The 18,137-nt window shown below is 53.5% G+C and overlaps 1 protein-coding gene across 1 annotated transcript in view; it reads right to left on the reverse strand.

Moving 5' to 3' along the window:
• Positions 1 to 16,229: 16,229 nt before the first annotated feature.
• The window catches only part of DLX3 (distal-less homeobox 3), a 3,281-nt gene continuing 1,373 nt past the window's right edge, over positions 16,230 to 18,137 (reverse strand). The window contains exon 2 of the mRNA XM_008571814.1: positions 16,230 to 16,609. Within this exon, the coding sequence (XP_008570036.1) occupies positions 16,230 to 16,609 (380 nt within the window). The remainder of the gene's footprint in view (positions 16,610 to 18,137) is intronic.

The raw sequence follows: 18,137 nt of genomic DNA on the forward strand, positions 1-18,137 counted from the left end.
CCTCCAGCTGGACGAAGGCTCTGAAGAGAGTCATTGGCTGGTGTTAGCCTGCCTCCAGGACCGCTGGTCTTGCAGCCCCACCACTGCCTGGGGTCAAAATCAGCAAGAAACACTGAATATTTTTTTCTTTGTGTGCCTTGGGCCTGGCCCAACCCATTTGTGAGCAAAAGCAGAACTGGATATTCAGAATGTTCAGAAGTTGGCCACTATTGGCCACTAATAATTTTATTAGTGGCCACCCACCCACTAATTATTCCTGGAGGTTGGCCCATTACCATTATGATAACTGATACACCTACTCAGTGGAGTTTGTAGACCTATGGGTAATTTATGCTGTCCTCTTGAAAAAGCCCTCTTTTCCCCATTTTGAGTATATAATGGATCCAATTATCATATAATTCAACAGGTATTTATTAAGAGCTGATCCTCTCCTATTCCCCATCCCTGATACCTAACAAACCCACTTGCACATGCTCTTGGGAATTCAGTAGGGTAACACTTTGGGGGACATGGGGACAAACGGGCTCTCTGGATGAGGGAAGAACACCCCCAAATAGGTGGCATAGGCCCTAAAGATCAGCTCTTCACAGCTGTCTGTCCAAAGAACTCAGTTTTATTTTTTTTTCCTCACTGGCTGGCTGGTACAGGGATCAAACCCTGGACCTTTGTGTTATGAGCACCATGCTCTGAACAACTGAGCTAACCAGCCAACCCATCCTCAGATTTATAACCAATCTGACTGGCATCCCCTAAGCTTTTATCATCCCTCTCACTACAAGCTTCCAGAGATTAAATTTGTACAAAAACCTGGTCCCTGGCTTCAAGGTGTGTTTGTTTCCTGACTTCTCCGGGGTGGCGGCTGGTTGCCCATCTCCCCTCTCATCTGAGTTGTCTACCGCTGAACCAGGAGTAAGAGATCCTGGATTCTAGTTTTGCCTCCACCACTAACTAGCTCTGTGGTTCTAGCTTTGGAATGTTCTAATATCATCCATAGTTTCATATGCTCTAATGTGAAAAAGGAAGATGTTTATGCAGAGAGTGACCAAGGTCAGAGGGATCCTCACCAGCAAATTCTCTCCTGGCTCAGTTCTGGAGAGATCCAGGCACCTTACAGTCCCTGTGCCCCACCTTCAGCCAAAGGAGAGGCCCTGCTCGCCTTGGGAGAGGACACACCCACTGAGCCAGCGCTGCTTAGGGGTGGAATGGCCTTAGCCCACCTTGGGGAAGGAGAAGGAGGAGGAGAAGAAAAACACCAGGAGAAACTGGAATTCTCCTCCAACAAACGTTTGTAGATACCAAGGTGACCTAGGCAGATGCTCTGGGATACTGGGAGGTGGAGGGGGGGGTATCCCAGACAAACAACCAGACACTTGCCCCAGGCTAAGGGAAGTACGGAGGGTGGCATGAGCATTGTCAAGGGGCTCTGATCCAGCCTGTGCTGATGGGGTCCGTACTGGCTGGGGTTGGGAAGAGTGGGCAGCTCAGGCAGCCACAGGATCCAGTGGTAGCGGCATGAGCATTGTCAAGGGGCTCTGATCCAGCCTGTGCTGATGGCGTCCGTACTGGCTGGGGTTGGGAAGAGTGGGCAGCTCAGGCAGCCACAGGATCCAGTGGTAGATTCACAGCCACTGAACCCCACTGCATACACAGCACCCCAGGGATTAAGAGAGCCATGGGAAGGGGCTGAGGACAAGGTTGGTGGAATAATTCAGGGAATCCAGTCCAGCCTGGCCTGAGGGGTTGGGGGAGGGGCCTTCAATTCCAGGCAAAAAGCTCTTTAGTCGAGATTCACTCTTACTGCCTAAACCTGTTCCCAGGTACTGTAGACTCAGGGCCTGCCCCAGTCTGAAAAGCCCACTCAGGCACTTCCAGCCAACCTCAGCTGGCCAGACAGAAGCCCAAATTGGGATCATCTATAGGTCAGAGGGGGTGCGACGTTCAGCGAAGCCCCTCATCTCTGGAGACCTGCAGTCAGTCCCTCCTCATCCCCATTCTGGGTCAGGGGCCACCCCTTCTCCCCAAAACACACAGAAGATTGTCTTGGGGATGGCAAATGGCACAGGTGGGCCAAAGCTAAGATCCAGGTGCAGTAAGGAATGGCAGTGCCAAGAGGAGAAGCGTCTTCCGCTTCCTCCCTCCCATGCCTTCCCCTGTCCCCGGGCCCCTGTCCCCACTGGCTCTCAGTGACCCAGGCCCTAGAACCCTCCCCTGGGTCTTCTCTGAGGCCACAGGCCCTCAGGGCAGCTGTTCCCTCCCACTGCAGGTTGCACACTCCTCTTTCCACAGCCCCAGATAAGATCTACCGCCCCATCTCGGAAAGCCTCCAAAGGCGAGATTAATTGGACAGCCCAACACGAGTCGCATCGTTAAAACAACAGCCCAAGTTGTAAAGTTAAGTAGCAGAAGGAGTGTAATTACTCTCCCAGTGAGAGGCCAGCTGAGCTGACAGCAGCCCCCCTTCCTTACCCCCATCCACCCTTTCCAGGGGAAATAGTCTGTTTTCCATGTGGGGGCTGGTCCAGTTTACCTGGGCTCCTGGGTGGTGAGGGACCTGGACCCCAGTGAGGGAGATGCCCTGTTTCCTTCCTTCAAGCCATCCAGGCTGAAGGTAAACCCTGTGGTTTCTTCCTATGAGGAAGCCCCGCTGGGAAAATTGGGTCAATAAAGGAAGCGAACAAAATGGAGTGGTTAAGAAAGGGGCTTTGGTCTCCAGAGTCCCAGCTCTGACACTAGCTGTGTGACTGACTTCTGGCAAGTTGCTTCACCTCTCTCTGAGCCTTGTTCCCCACCCTGCCCCCAAGATGGGAATACTAATAGGACTTGCTTTGCAGTGTGGTTGTGATGACAAAATGAGATAGTGCTTGTAACACACTTGACACGGTGCCTGGAACATAGTAAGCACTTAATAAATGGCATTTATAGCTGCTGTTATGATTATTGGGGAAGGGAGGGGTTACGGCGAGGGTGAATGCATTCTGCCGTGCATTCACCTCTTGCCTCTGGCACACCTGCCTCCTGAGAGTGAGGAGGAGCAATGGGGCTGGAAACAGAATTCAACACATCCATCGTCACCACTATCCGAGAGCAGGACACAGGCAAGGTCCCCAAAGCAAAAGGGTTGGCTGCACTGTACCTCTGAAAACAGATCAGACTGGAAAATGGGAAAATGTGTCCAGAGAATGTCCAGGGCCCATGCTATCACCTACAAGGGGCTCAGCCACAAGAAAGCTGTCTTGGGCTTTCCCTCCCTTCTGGGTCACTCACCTGCCCTCTCCCCATATACCATTTTAAGACATGCCCCCCATTCTCCCCCACAACAAAATGAGATTCAATTAATTCAATTAAAGCAATTTTGGGAGCAGCTCCTGAAGGCTTTCAATGTGAGATAATTACAAGTAATTTGCTGCTGTGAGGAGGAAAAGGGCACATAGGGTCTGGGGGGAAAGGAGGTAGCCCCCTCCTCACCAAACGCACACAGATCTAGAGGGATTCCACACTGTAATCTTAACTGCCCTCCCATTGGCCAAATTACTTGCAGGTGGCAAGAGGCAGAATGCAGTGGTGGAAGGGGGGTGTGGGGAGATACCCAGTGACAGGCTGCCCCTCCTCCACCCCAAATCCACTGTGCGAGGTGGGGGTAGGGAGCTGGTTGTTCCCCAACAAAATGTCTGCATAGCCACAGCAGCTGATTACTCAGCTCCAGACCTCATTTGAGTTTGGATGCCTGGACTTGCCTCTGGGATTGTATCCAGAGAGTCAATGGAATGTTATCCGGGTAGCTGAGGCCTGTATAGATGGGGCCTTGGAGATCAAGGACTTCCCCAGAACTTATAAGGGATGTGGGAAAGAGGGGAAAAGCCAGAGAAGGCAGACAACGACTTCCTGCTGCCAAGGAGACCATCTCTCCTCCCCTGTTCAGTGCTTTCTAGTTCTGCCTGGCGTCTGATCTCAACCCATTGTAGTGGTGGCAAATCTCCTCTCAGCTTTCTGTCCTGGGGGGACACTGAAGTCTCCTCCTTCCAAAAAGCATCCTGCAGGTGTTTCCTCAGTTCACCTGGGATAATCCTTTCCTTGCCAGGGCCAGTTTGGCCTGGGAGGCGGCAGGAGGGGGACATAACGGAGCTGAGAGGGAAACAGAGGTAGAAGCTGGGAGGCAGAGACAGAGATGTAGGGAAGGCCTGCAGGCCTCTACAAAGACCCTCTCAACCCTGCCCACAAAGGAGCTGGTTTTCAAGGGGCTAGGGTCCTCATTTACATGGGAGCCCTGTTCTAGGAGGTGAAATAATTCAGGGAAATGTTTAAACAGTTATGATCAAAAAGAAAAAGTCCCTGACCCTAAAGTATTTCTCTTTCCTGTCTTCCCCTCTTGATCCAAGGAAGGGTGAAGAGAGGAGGGGTTTCTTCAGCTCTAGTTTCTCCCTATCCCACTCTGTGCCCCCTCCCCTTCTCTGAGTGGCTGTTGGACCTGGGGAGTGAGGGAGAAGTTCCATCCATGCATCCTCGGGTGACTGCTGTCTCTCCTCTTCCAAGGTGATAAAGCTTAGAGAAGGAAAAGCGGCCTCCTCTCCATGCCTCCCCTGCCCCCTTTCCTGGCCAGCTCAGTTGGGTTAAAAAGGGAGAATAAAAGAGCCCCCTATCCCAGACCTCAGAATACAGAGGCCACAGACAAATGCTCAGAGGCAGGCCCAGGCACACTGTATGTGCACACACATTTCCACAGAAGACGCACACACAGGCAGGTGGACATGCATAGCAATACATGGAGTGAGCAGAGCCACACACAGATGTACGTGTGCATGAAGCATTCCTGTGGTTGTACATGGACTTATGGAGAAATGCACTCACAGCTCACACACTCACAGCGAGAAGCACAACACAGAGGGATGAACCGAGAGGAGATGCCCTGGGACTTATGCACGGGCAGAAACAGACCAAGGCATATACAGAAATATACAGACTAGCCTCCCTGCACGTGAGCACCTGTGTGTGTGTGTAGGGGGGGAGGGATGCAAGTCTCTTTCTCTCTCTCTCTTCTTCTGCTCCCTTTTCTCTTCTTCCCCTTTTCCTGTCTCTCCATCTTCTATTTTCTGGGAATATTTCTTTGGTGCGTGGTTGGGGAGGGAGAATGAATGGCCACAGAAACCTGATGATTTTATTATGAGTTTATTTTCTCTGTTCCCTGAAGCCTTGCCTGCTTCTTTTTCTGAGCTCTAGCAAGAGCTTTTGTCCCCAGCCCTTCCTGGCACATCCTATTGCTCTCAGATACAGTCATCAAGTCCAGCTCTGCCACAGGAACTCAAAGGCTAGTTAAAGGGGGGTTAGGTGGCCTTTCCCTAGGATGTCTCCACTGATCCCTCTCCTAACCTGACCTGACAGTGACTCCAGCCCTAGGAGGAGACCTGGGGTCACGGGGTGGTGAGAAAAGCACTGCTCTGGGAGTCAAAGATCTGGATTTGCTACTACCTACTGTGTGACCTCAGGCATGTTACATACTATCTCTGAAGCTCAGATAATTTCTCTTGCTAAGTCCTTGGGAAGAGGTGGGGGTGCACTAACACCCACTTTCCACTTCAGTCTGGGGCTTTGTAAGGCAGACCCTGTCTCTCCCCTCAGACTAAAGGCTCCCCAAGTACAGGACTCTGCTTCCCCCATCAGATTGGATGCATTCTGCAGCTCTTTCCAACTCCATAGTTTGATGGTACTAAGGTACTCAGCCCCACTGGCATCCTGGGGGGCATGTCTGGCACTCCCAAGAAGGGCAAAGGAGTTGGCCCCAAGCTTCCTCCAAACACCAAGCTTTCTGATTCAGTGCCTCACAGTGCCAGGCCTTCAGCCTCTCTGGCTGGAAAATGGAGAGATTACTTCACCTGCAGGGGAGGGTGCCACTGTCTGTGGAATGTGTGGAATACATTCCTCTCAGCTCCATCTGAACTGTCCCCTTTCAGAGTTCAGTTGAATTTGTGGTCAGACCTGAGGAAGATCCTTCTGCCAGCATGAGGAGATTCCACTCTGTCCTGTGGCTCCCCACTGTCTCGCCTTCCCCACTCCAAGCTGATGAATAGCAAACAGGCCAGATAAGGAGGCTGGGAGTGCAGCATTGGGATCATCCCACCTAGATCATGAGGCTCCATGGGAATCTCCTCCACCTAGAAGCCCACCCCCTGATCACGTTCTCTGTCCTGTTTTGCACATTAGCCTGGCCCGTCAGGACTTGTACTCCCCCCTCAGACTGGAGGTTGCCAGAGAGCAGGGTACTGTCCTCCCCTCTCAGAGTGGGGGCTCCAGAGCTCAGTGGTTCCTTCCTCTGCCTGCCCATCCCTCCCCCAACACTGATGCTCCCACTCTCTTTGGGGTGGAGGGGCTCAGCGCATGGGGTTGGGGCCCGGACTAAGAGGGTATGGGGGCATGCGACCCTTCCCAGGCCCCGCCCCTCTCACTGCCCGCCGTGCCTGCTGCAGAGCCACTAGACCACTCCTCTCAAGCTGGACCCAGGAGCTGTCTTCTCTGTCTCTGCAAGCCAGGGCCTGCTGCAAACTCCTCCTCCCAGCCCTGGAGCCGCCGGGAATTCTTTGCTCCAACAGATCCTGGGGGAAGCCAGACTGAGGGAGGCTCCTGACATGCCTCTGCCCGGCTCCTGTCACATTCCCCAAGCCCAGGGGGATCAGCCGGATCCACCAGTGCAGACTTCTTCTACCCCTGGTGACCCCAGGTCTTTGCCTCACCTCCCCAAGTCCTCCTACTTCCCTCTCCAAATTCTGAATTCTGCCTTGGGACTCATCTCTGGCTTTGGGTTCTTCCCACTCCCAGCCCCTTGGCAGCCCCATCTGAACAATAGTAATTATCCCCCCGCTCCCTTGAAAAATAAAACTGGTCTCCAGAGAGACTTCATGGAGTCTTCATGGATTGGCATTCTGGGATGCAGACACTCAGCCGAGAGGCCTTCAGCAAATCACTTTACCTTTCTGGGTCTTTATTTCCTCACCTATGTAGAGGGACTAATGATCCAAATGATGCCTCCAAAGGTCATGGAGACAAGGAGAGCACACCCCTGGTAAGTTGTGAAATACACCAGCTCCGCCAGGAGATATGGTGGCTTACTCCTTTACCCTGGCCCTACTGATCGGGTGCTGTACTGTCTCCACCCCACCCCCCCATCCACCTAAACTTCCCCTGCGACTCACCAACTTCCCGCACAATTGCAAAGAGTTTAGCTCCACCCCCAGGAACACAAAAACAATAAAGAGCCAGATTCCTGAGTTCGAGCCTAACTCTATGACCTTGGGCAAGTTTCTTGACCTCTCTGTACCTCACCTGGAAAAGGAAGATGGTAGCCAGTGCTTCATAGAGTTGTTGTGAGGATTAAAGGAGTTAGACACAAAAGGCACTAGAATACAGTAAGGATTCAGCAGGGTTAGTGGTACTATCTCTGACTGCCAAGCACAAAAAACTTTCTCTGTCCATGAGGGTCTGGCCCAAGTCCCCTGGTTCTTCTGTTGCTCTTTTCTGCTTGAGAGTCTCTGTTCCNACAAAAAAAAACGATAAAGAGCCAGATTCCTGAGTTCGAGCCTAACTCTATGACCTTGGGCAAGTTTCTTGACCTCTCTGTACCTCACCTGGAAAAGGAAGATGGTAGCCAGTGCTTCATAGAGTTGTTGTGAGGATTAAAGGAGTTAGACACAAAAGGCACTAGAATACAGTAAGGATTCAGCAGGGTTAGTGGTACTATCTCTGACTGCCAAGCACAAAAAACTTTCTCTGTCCATGAGGGTCTGGCCCAAGTCCCCTGGTTCTTCTGTTGCTCTTTTCTGCTTGAGAGTCTCTGTTCCCACTAAGCATCTTTTTGGGCTGGGGGCCACCTGTGAGCAGAGCCCTGGTGTGGCCTGTCTCCCCTATTCACCCAGCAGCATGGGTGGTGGACAAGACATAAGCTGCTTTGGGATGAGGGGAGGAAGCTGTGCAGGAGGCTGTCTAAAGGGTGAGGACATCTGACGGCCCTCTAGGCACCCCAGGTGGGAAGAGGTGAAACTGTCCAGCACCTGCCTGGGTCAGAACTAGTACAAAGGCTGACAAAGCCCCTGACTTCTTCATTCATGAAAGATTACCCCTCTTATAACCCCAGAATCCCTCCCAGTAGGGATGAAAAAAAAAAAAAAAAAAAAAGCAGAGATAAAACTATTTTTTTACTGATATTTGATTGTATACTAGAAAACTCAAGAGGCTCTAAGGGGGGGAAAGTCTTTCAGAATTAAGAGAATTTTGGTATAGTGGCTGAATACAAGATAAATACAAAACATTAGTAGCTATTCTCTAGTATAGCAATAAATAAGAAAAAATATTCCTCTTATAATGGAAACACAAAATAATAAAATACTGTAAGCATAAAGATGTGGATAACAGCTCTTTAGCTGATCAGTAGCAAAGATATTAGCCCCTGTCAACTTCCCTTTTGCTGGTGCCCAGCACAAGGCTCTGTCCTGGGTGCCCATCCTTCCATTATATCTGAAGCATGGCAGACCTAGGTTGGAATCAAGAAAGTACTTTCCCAGTAAAGGGAGGAATTCTATATAAGACCTCCCCCCACAGAGGAGAAAGGGTCAACTTTGGGCCTGCTGAGGGTGCCTAGAACTCCCTAGGCCAACTGAGGAGTGTCCTTTCTGCCCACACCTGATTTCATCTAAAACTGACTACAGGGCCGTCACCGTGGCTCACTCGGGAGAGTGTGGCGCTGGTAGCACTGAGGCCATGGGTTCGGATCCTATATAGGGATGGCTGGTGCACTCACTGGCTGAGCGTGGTACAGACCACACCATGCTGAGGGCTATGATCCCCTTACTGGTCAAAAACACAAAACAAAACAAAAAACTGACTACAGTTTGTTGAGCTCCCATCATTGTGCCAGACTTCACACTAAGTCCTTTATATGTGTTATCTCACTTAATTTCCTCAGCAGCCCTGAAAAAGAATTATGATTAGCTCCTTTTTGTAGGTGAGGGAAAGTAAGGCCCAGAGAGGGCAAACAACTGACCTGAGGTTACACAGCCTCAGTTATTTCATCTGTGAAATGAGATAATAATGGTGCTGATCTTGCCAGGCAGTCTTGAGGATTAAATGAGACAGTGCCTGTAAAAATCTCCTGGCATAGGGCTGGGCACACAGTAGGTCCTTGGTTAGCACCTTCCCTGCCCAGATCTTGGGAGGATATGTCTGCTGTTGGGAGCAATTTTCTTCTGCTTTCCTTCCCTTCCAGCCTGCCTCCTGTTCCCCTGGCCTTCTAACTTCTTCAGCTGCTCCCCCTCCCCCAGCTGAGGGCACATCCTCACCCCCCCTTCCCCATTGGTGATTCCTGAGATGGGGCAGGCCTGGATGGCCTCAGGAGTGGGTGTGGGACAGTGCCACACGCGTTGCATGACGTGGCCAGGCACCCGCAGTGCACAGGGAAGGGCACAAGGCTGCTGTTTGCCAGGTGCGAGGTGAACTGCCTGGGGTGGGAGGACTCCCCCTCTCCCGCTCCAGCTAATCCTCCAGGGTGTGGAGCTCTGTTCCCTGCTTACTCAGCAGACACTTCCAATCCTGCTCTGATTTGCCCCAGGAGACAACCCAGGAATTTGGGCCTTGAGGCTCCACCCCATCACAGTCCCCCACCCCATCTCATTCCCTCTCCCCAGGTTTTCCTCCTTCCAGGGTGCCTATCCTGGCTGCCCTGGGCCCCTAAGACCCTCCTTCTCTGACTCTCTACCTTGGGCAGAGAGCAGGCAGGAGACTCCAGACCCTTCCTTGGTGCTTCCTGGGCCTCTGCGCTTCCCAGGGCTCTCCTGATCTCAACAGGCCAGTTTCATATTCTCTCCCACCTCCTGGAAGCTCCTAGATTTACCAGCCAACCAGGCGGATTGAAGAAAAGCAATGCAGAGGCCTCAGATCACTGGGTCCAACCTGCTTGTTATCAGAGGACACTCCTGGCTCTGCAAGGGTTTGAGAGTCTACTTAGTAGTGCTATCCAGATGTGGCCTGGCATAGGCAGAGGAACCCCAGCACTCATTTGCTGTGTGGCATTGGGCAAGTCCCACAGTCTCTCTGGGCCTGCTTCCTCATGCTTAGACAAGATAATGCCCAGTGAGGATGCAATCACTGTCAACTCCTGCAGTTGCTCAGGAGCAGTGATGGGGTGCTGGGCTTTCCTCTTGTAAACAGCCTAGAGAGGGGGTAGTTCTCATCTCCCCCTCAGCCTCACAGCCCCTCATCTGATGCTGAGAGGGACTATCTGAAGGTCCCAAAAGAGACAGCTTCATTTATTCGTTCATGCATTGGGTGTGCACTGAGCATCCTGCTATTCCAAACTGTGCTAGGCACACGGTGGGGCTGGGATTGGGGGTGGGGATGCCCGGGTGAACACGTCCAAGTCCGTGCCCTCAAACCTGATGTCCCCAGTTCTGTCCACAGGGATCTCGGTATAAAAGGCATCCATCCCCAGGCCCTTGCCTGGTTCGTGCCTGTCCTATGGGCTGGGACGAAGCAATAAAGGAGGCGCCTGCAGGCTCTGCCTCCACAGAACTAGAAGGGAGGCCTGGAAAGAGTCACTCAGTTGGTGGTGACAAGCATGACCAAGTGACAAAGACAGGTTGGAGTTCCTTTGGAGAAGTGACCTTAAGGGCTTGGAGGAGAGGATCCTGGGCCCCTTGGAAGAGCCTGAGGCTGGTCTTTCCTGCCTGCCTGGCCCCTGCCTTCCCACACATGCCCCCCACCTGCTCCCTCTGCCCAGCCCCCCAGGGCCCCATCAACACCGTCCTCTGGCCCCTTCCCTAGGGCTGAGGAAACTCATCTCCAAGCACTTTTTGGCTTCTAAGTCTTCCAGTCTCAGGCTGCTTGGTGGTTGGTAAACAGCTTATTAAGGTGATTAACGCTGCAATTAAAGCTGGAAAAACAGAGGCCATGGTGCTGGCTGAAGGATCCCCCTTCTCCTCCCCCCTCCCTTCTCCCCTTCCCCTTGGATCCTCTCTGGGCTTAGTTTTTGCAACTCAGTGGACTGAGTCAACCAGAGCCCGCACCGTGGGGCTTGGAGGCCAGGGGCTGGAAGGCTGAGCATCAAGAGTCCTTTCTTAACTTCCCAGAAGCCCCCTTCCCCACTTTTGTCACGTTATCCTAGTGTCTGTGTGGTGGCTGTGCTGGATGGGGAGTGAGTGGGGGTGATGGTGTTGTGCTGAGGGAATAGCGCATGGGGGTTGAATTGGGGGTGGGGGTGTCTAAGATCCTCTAGTGCCTGGGACGCCCTCCAGGGAGACACTCAGGGACAGGGTTAGAGACCCTCCTTCTTATCTACTTCCCCCAGCTGGAATTGCTGGAGCTGTCTCCTCCCAGAAGAGGCACAGGAGCTTCTTTTCCCCAAGCTCAAGGTGTCAGGGCAGCTCCCTGCACACCTGAGGGGCTGGGAACTGCCAGACCCTGAACCTTCTCTGAGCCCCATATCCAGGGAAGGATTTAAGGGCCCTCTGGGTCCCTGTGGCTATATATTCCTCTCCACCCCGCAAAGTCATGGAGGAGGAGTCACTCCGCAGGCAGGGTCCCCAAGGAATATGTTCCCCAGACCCCCATCTTTGCTTGTCACACTTCTATCTTCTTTTAAGGCATAATTCAAATGCCACTCTCCTTTCCAGGCTTTCTTCCCACCTGCCACCAATTGCCCCTGCCAGTTTCTCTGAAAGGAAAGGTCATCCAGTCCTCCCTGGACTGTGTCAGGCCTGCCCAGCTGTGGGCCTCTCTGGGTGGGCCTGCCTCTGGCCCTGGAGCTCCTAATGCAGGGTCTGTGCCTCCCTTCCCCAGGCTTTGGGCATCTGTCAGATCACCTCCTAGACCAGTGCCTGGCATATAGTAGGGGCTCAGTAAATACTGGTTGAATCATTTCTTTCTTGAGTGCTTGTAGAGATGGGTGACCAGCCAATGTGGCAAGTGCAGCCAGGGGTTTGGGTCTCAATCAGGGGTGTGGAGGGTTGGATGGGGTGGAAGGTGAGGAGGGGAGTAAGCCCATCTCCCCTGTCACCATCGTGGGCAGCCACTTCCCTTAACTGAGCAGTGTTCACCATGTGCTGGGTATCTTATTAAGCATTTCACTCACATTATCCTCTTTAATCCTCTCAACAACCTTGCTAGGTAGGTAGCATTATCCTTACATTACAGATGAGGAAACTGAGACTTAGAAAGGTTAAGTGACTTGCTCAGGGTCACACAGCCAGTAAAGTGGTGGAGGCCGGATTCAAATCCAGGTCAGCTGACTCCAGCGTGCACATTCCTGACCACAGCTTTAAGCTTTTCCTAGGACCAGCCCTAGGGAAGAAGCCCTCCCCCGTCCATTTCTCCTCCCAGGGAAGAACCCAGAGAGGAGGGTTGGGGTGGGCGGAGCCACAGTGGCTCCAGCTCTGACGCTCTGCCCTGGGGCATCCTAGAAAACTGAGATTCAGAAAAGCCCATCAAAAGCACCCATTCTCTAGACAGACCTGTGTTCAAATTCCAGCATTGTCATGTATTAGTTATGTGATCTTGTCAGAGACTGAACCCCTCTAGCCTCAGTGTTTCCATCTGAAAAATGGACACTATACCACCCACCTCCCAAGCTGTTGTGAGGATTTCATGCAAAGTGTCTGGCATGGAGCAGGAGTTTAGCAAATGCCAGCTGCTATTAAGGTTTGGAGAACAGTGACCCTCAGGGCAGACTGGGGTTCCCTAGCTCGCACCCCTTTTTCCCCGAAGGTTGTCACAAGGCAATGGGTGTAGTCAAAAAGCAACTGGCAGGAGAAGGGTTCAGCAGCCCCACCCTGGCACCCTGCCAGGTCCCCCACCCAGGTTCCCGTCCAGTGGGGGCCCCCACCAGGTCTGGTGGAGAGGGAGACCGAACTGGCCTGGAGGTGAGGAGAGGAGGAAGGGGAGGTCAGGGGTGGGGCTGACCCCTGCAGGAGGTCACCTGGGCAGTTAATCCAGCTTGACGGAGCAGGGATGAGCAGGGAGGAATTAGGGAGCTTACAACATCCTTTCATCCCGTAGCCGCCCGCCTGCCCGCCCAGCCTCCCTCCTTCCTTCCTCTCTCTTTCTACCCTTTTTCTCCCTCTCCCTCCCTTTGCTGGCAGCCCAGCCCTAATAAAATGCAGTGTCTCCAGCAAGTCTGCCCGGCTGCCGCCTCGCTGCTCCTGCCTGCACGCAGCCCTCAAACCAAACTGCTCAGCTCGCCCCGCCTGGCAGCTGCCACCTTAACCCTTGCCAGCCCTGCTGGCGTCCTTGGGCTGAAGGCCCTCCTCCTTCAGTCTCCCTGGGGCACAGGGGATGACTGGGCCTGCCGTCTGACAGGGAGAGGGATGGAGTGGGGACTGAGGTCACCCCAGCTTTGGAGTCCTGCCCAGAGAACCCCTCATCTGTGTGGCGGTGACTGCCCTGTCCTGTCTGTTAGCTGGGGACCCGCTCCTTCTGCCTTCTCATCCTTATTCTGCTTTGTGCCCCCCCACAGCCCCAGAAGCCAAGAGGATAAGGATTGTTATCCCCATTGGACAGATGAGGAAACTGAGGGCCTGGCAGGGAGGTCCCAGGCTGAGCTAGGTCACCTCGGCTGCTGGGTGATGTTGCTGCTTTTCTATCGAAGACTTTTTCCATTACAGGGTGCTGTCTCTGTGCACGCCTGATGTGGGGGTGACTTTGGTGACGTTGTTCGTGCACCTGTGTGTTGGGGGCCCATACCTCTTGGACTGTTACAGCTTTGGCTTTGTACATTTTACGCCTGATGCGGGGGTGACTTTGGTGACATTGTTTGTGCACCTGTGTGTTGGGGGCCCATACCTCTTGGACTGTTACAGCTTTGGCTTTGTACATTTGTGGGGTGCTAATGTGTCTCAGGTGTGAGTTTGTGTCGATGGATGTGGCTGCAGATGACAACACATTTGCCTCAAGTGGGAGTCCATGTATGTGTGACAACGGAGAGATGTGGTTGTGTGCCTTGGTACATGTGTGTATGGGAGTGAGAGGTAGCTCCACAGGCATGTGCAAGCATTCACGCCGTCCTTGTCAGTCAAGATGTCGCTCACACACACCTCCATTCATTTTATCATCTCCAGCTCTCCGTCTCCAGAGCCTTGAGTCAGGCAGCTAGCAGAGGAGGGTGGCAGTCATTCTGCTGGGCAATCAGCAGCAGCAGCGAGAAGACTCTGATTCAGGGTCAGAGCCCTCCCCGGGAAGGAAAACACAGACACCACCCCCATCTGTTTGCTTCCATTACCCAGCTCCGACCCCAGTGGCGCCCTGGGTCCCTGCCAGCTGTGAGAGCAGTAGCATCTCCCCTGCCTGAGGCCCCACCCTTGCCCCAGGCTGGAAGGGACAGACAGGAGGGTGAGGGGACGGGAGTGCCTGGGCGTGGAGGCAGGGGGTTTACACGCGTGTGCAAGCATGTCTGCGTGTGAGCTCAAGATCAAAGAGCAGCCCTGAGGTGACCTGGCGGCGGCGGTGGCAGAGGGCAGCTGGCTGACAGGGAACGCCAAGCCACCAAACAGAGTGGAGTCAGGGAGGCCACAGCTGGGAGCTTCCTACCCAGACCTGCCCAGAGTGGGGGTAGCCACGGGGCCAGAAGCACCTGCCACCCAGGCCAGGCCCAGCCCAGTGTCTCCCCCAGGAGCCCTTGGGGGCTCAGAGGTCCCTCCCCACCAAATACCTTCTCCAACTCCCAGGCCTTCCCGGCAAGAGCTGTCTGGCCAGCAGCCTTCAGTTCAAAGAGTTCAGTGGTTATTTTCTTCTTTTTTATTAACATTATATATAAAGAGGGGTCCAGTAAGAAAGCAGAAATGAGAAGGCTGGGAGGGGGTGAGAGTTGGCTTCATTCCTGTCCCCTGGGGTGGGACTCTTGGAGACCCACTATGTCTCTCCTTCCTCCTGCACCTCCCATGAAACCCAAATCCAGCCGGAGCCCACATCCCTCTTTCCCTCAACTCCTAACACACAGAGAGATCCGTCCAGGAGGAAAAGGGTCACATAAATAGGAAACCACAGCAGGGAGGAGGCTACTTCTCTGTTGCTCTTTAAAAAAAAAAAAAAAAAAATTGTACATATATATAGCTACAGTCTTTTACCTCTCCGTTTCTTCGATGTTTTACCACAGCAGGGGTGGAGGAAAGTTAGCTTTGGGGGGACATCTGGGCCAGGGAGGGGCAGCACCACTGCCTCTAGGCAGCTCCCCCCTGCCCCGTGCACCTCACCAGACATTCTCCAGCTTGGGAGAGCAAAATGTTTCCAAGGCCACCAGAAAGGGGGTTTGGGAGTCTGTCTTGCCTGGTAGGTCTCCTTGGAGATTTGGGATTTGGTGCCCAAACTGCCAACTTACTGGAGGGAAAGAAGAGGTGGGGGGTCAGGGGCAGAATAGGGGTGCCCGTGCAAGGGGAGAGTTGACTCTATCTGTTAACAATGCCCTTTGTTTTCCTATTTTTTCAACAGCTTTTAAAACCAAAGTTGTGCAAAGTCCTGTACATGGCAGAAGAAATAGGTCCTTAGGAAAGACATCTGAGACCTCCCACTCGTTCTCCGAACAGAGGGGGAGAGAGGAGAGAGGGTTCTCTTAGTTCTTCCCTTTAAAGCCACAAATATTAAAAGATTCCCTCACTTGGGGGAGGGGGTTCTTTTGGTTTAACCCTCAAACGCAAAATGAGGGCTAGAAGTGCAGGGCAGGGGCTAGTTCAGGTCCCCACCCTGAGTCCCAGTCACAATGTCCAATGCTGTTTTTGGCAGAGGGGCCGGTCAAGAAGGGGGAGGCCCCAGGTGGCTTAGAAGGAACCAAGCCTGGCAGGTCTTAGGATCCGTGGTGCCTGGTGCCCCAGCCCAGGCCTGACCTGCAAACACTCCACAGTCTCCCCCATCCCCAAGGTCTCCAGTCTGGGGAACAGGTACTAAGTTTTAGAAGCTGGAAGGTGATGAGCCATTTAAAGCCAATCCAGGCTCCTGGAGCAGAAGGGATACAGCTGTCCCCACTGGGGTGGAATGCCCGACATCTGGAGGGACACCCCAGTATCTAGGCAGGGGGAGGTTCAGGGGACATCCTTGGTCCATGCGAATTTCATCTGGAAGCTCTTGGGTCCCTGGAGGAAGGGGCAAGGGAGGGGAAAGGGAATGCCTTTCCCCTGTGCTCCTTGATGATTCCTGAGTGTCAGCTAGGACTGAGGCGCCTTCTGCCTGGTCCCAGGGTCCTTCGTAGGGGGTGCAGGCCAGGTGGGTGCTCAGTACACAGCCCCAGGGTTGGGCGGGGGCCCAGGGGAGGCATGGTGCAGGGTGGCCGGCTGAGGTGGCTGCTGCTGTAAGTGGGGTCCACTCAGGTTCTGTGCGTGGTACCAGGAGTTGGTGGGGTCGTCCAGGTAGCTGGGGGAGGCACTGTATGGGAGCGGCGGGGGCAGCTGACTGCGGGCAGGGGCCGGAGTGGAATGGGAGGAGGTGTCCCAGAGGGCAGGTGACGGTGGTGAGTTGCAGGCCATGGAATCACTGTTGTTGGGACTGTGCTCCAGAGGCACCTCCCCGTTCTTGTAGAGCTTCTTGAACTTGGAGCGGCGGTTCTGGAACCAGATCTTCACCTGGGAAGAAGAAAGGGGTAGCTGGTTAGCCTCTCACAATGCTGAAGAAAAACCCTTGAGGGGAACCCAGCCTAGAGAAGGCAAGGCCAGCACCCAGTGCCACACAAGAACCAGGGAAAACCAGGCATCCTGACTCCCAGGATGCCTCTCTTTTTTCCATCTGAGATAGAACTGTGGAACCGTCGGAACATTCAACTGCCTGTATCCAAATTCTGCTCTGCCACTTACTGAGCATGACCTTGGGCAAGTTACTTAACCTCTCTGGTTCTTGCCTTCCCTTCTGCAAAATGGGAGTGATGATGGCACTATTACCTTCTTCATAGGGTCATTATGAGGCTCAAAAACGTTAGGACACATAAACAACTTAAAACAGCCTGGTACATAGTCAGCACTCAATAAAAGGCAGCCTGAGTGGGAGATGGGCAGTTTGTAGCATTTCGTTCACGTTAGACACCCCTAAGCAGAGGTACACCAATGTGCAGAGACAAACACACACCCACGCACACATCTCCATACTCCGCAACGAACCCACTCACAGCTTCACAAACAGACACCAGCCTATAAGGATACACACATACATAGATACACCCAGATAAACACCCCACAAACATAAGCACCCATGTTCACACACTCAGGCGTGGAGAAGTCCTCCTGGGCTCAGGCTGGGTAGTGGGGGTGACCTGGGGACTCACGAGCAGGTGAGCCATGATTCCCCAAATTTCCCTTGGGATATCTCCCCCTCCCCCTGCCACTCCCCACCCCATGACTGATACAAACAATGAATCAGCTCCTCACCGGGTGACCCAGATTCCCAGAGGACCAGGCCCCACGCAGCCGCAACCGAGGCCCGCCTGTCAACACCTGTAGGGAGCCAGGCTGCCACCACTCCTCCCTGAGCAGGACAGGCTGCTGGGGGCTTTAGGGACAGGCTGAGTGTGGGGATGGGGCTCCCACTTTTGAGCCCCCATCTCCCTTAGGTAGTGAACTCTCTTGGCTCCAGCAGAGGTAGGGGTGGAGCATTTGGGTGCTGAGGAGGAATTTGGTGTTTTGATACAAGCACACATTTTTGTACATGCACTCAGCAGTGTGCACAGTCACATACACGTGCCCTCCATCTTTCTACACAATGATCCTTGAAGGATCGGACCCCTTAGGTGAGCATTCTCACACGTATGCAGACCCACCAGCATGTGTACAAACATATACTTGTGTCTACACTTCTAGACATACATGTCTAGCCTGGGGGGTAAACACGATGCAGACTCCTATCAAGTGATCAGCACTGCTGGGGGACTTGGGAGCTGGGGATTCTGGGGTGGGGAGGAGAGCACCTCTCCCTGTGACACACATACACAGTTGCACAGGTTCACAACTATGCACACTTGTACACGTGCTAACGCAGAGCCTTCTGACAGAAGTTGAAACTTAGAGGCCCCCATCCCACACGTAAGGGCTCCAGGAGCCTGCAGGACCCTTAAAAGGTGGCGCTTGGGGAACTCCGGGGTCCCAAGCGCCGCCACCCCGACCCCTCGGCCCTCGACCGCCCAGCACCAACCTGCG

Source organism: Galeopterus variegatus, unplaced genomic scaffold, assembly GCF_000696425.1.
Source record: "Galeopterus variegatus unplaced genomic scaffold, G_variegatus-3.0.2 Scaffold723, whole genome shotgun sequence".
Classification (NCBI taxonomy): domain Eukaryota; kingdom Metazoa; phylum Chordata; class Mammalia; order Dermoptera; family Cynocephalidae; genus Galeopterus; species Galeopterus variegatus.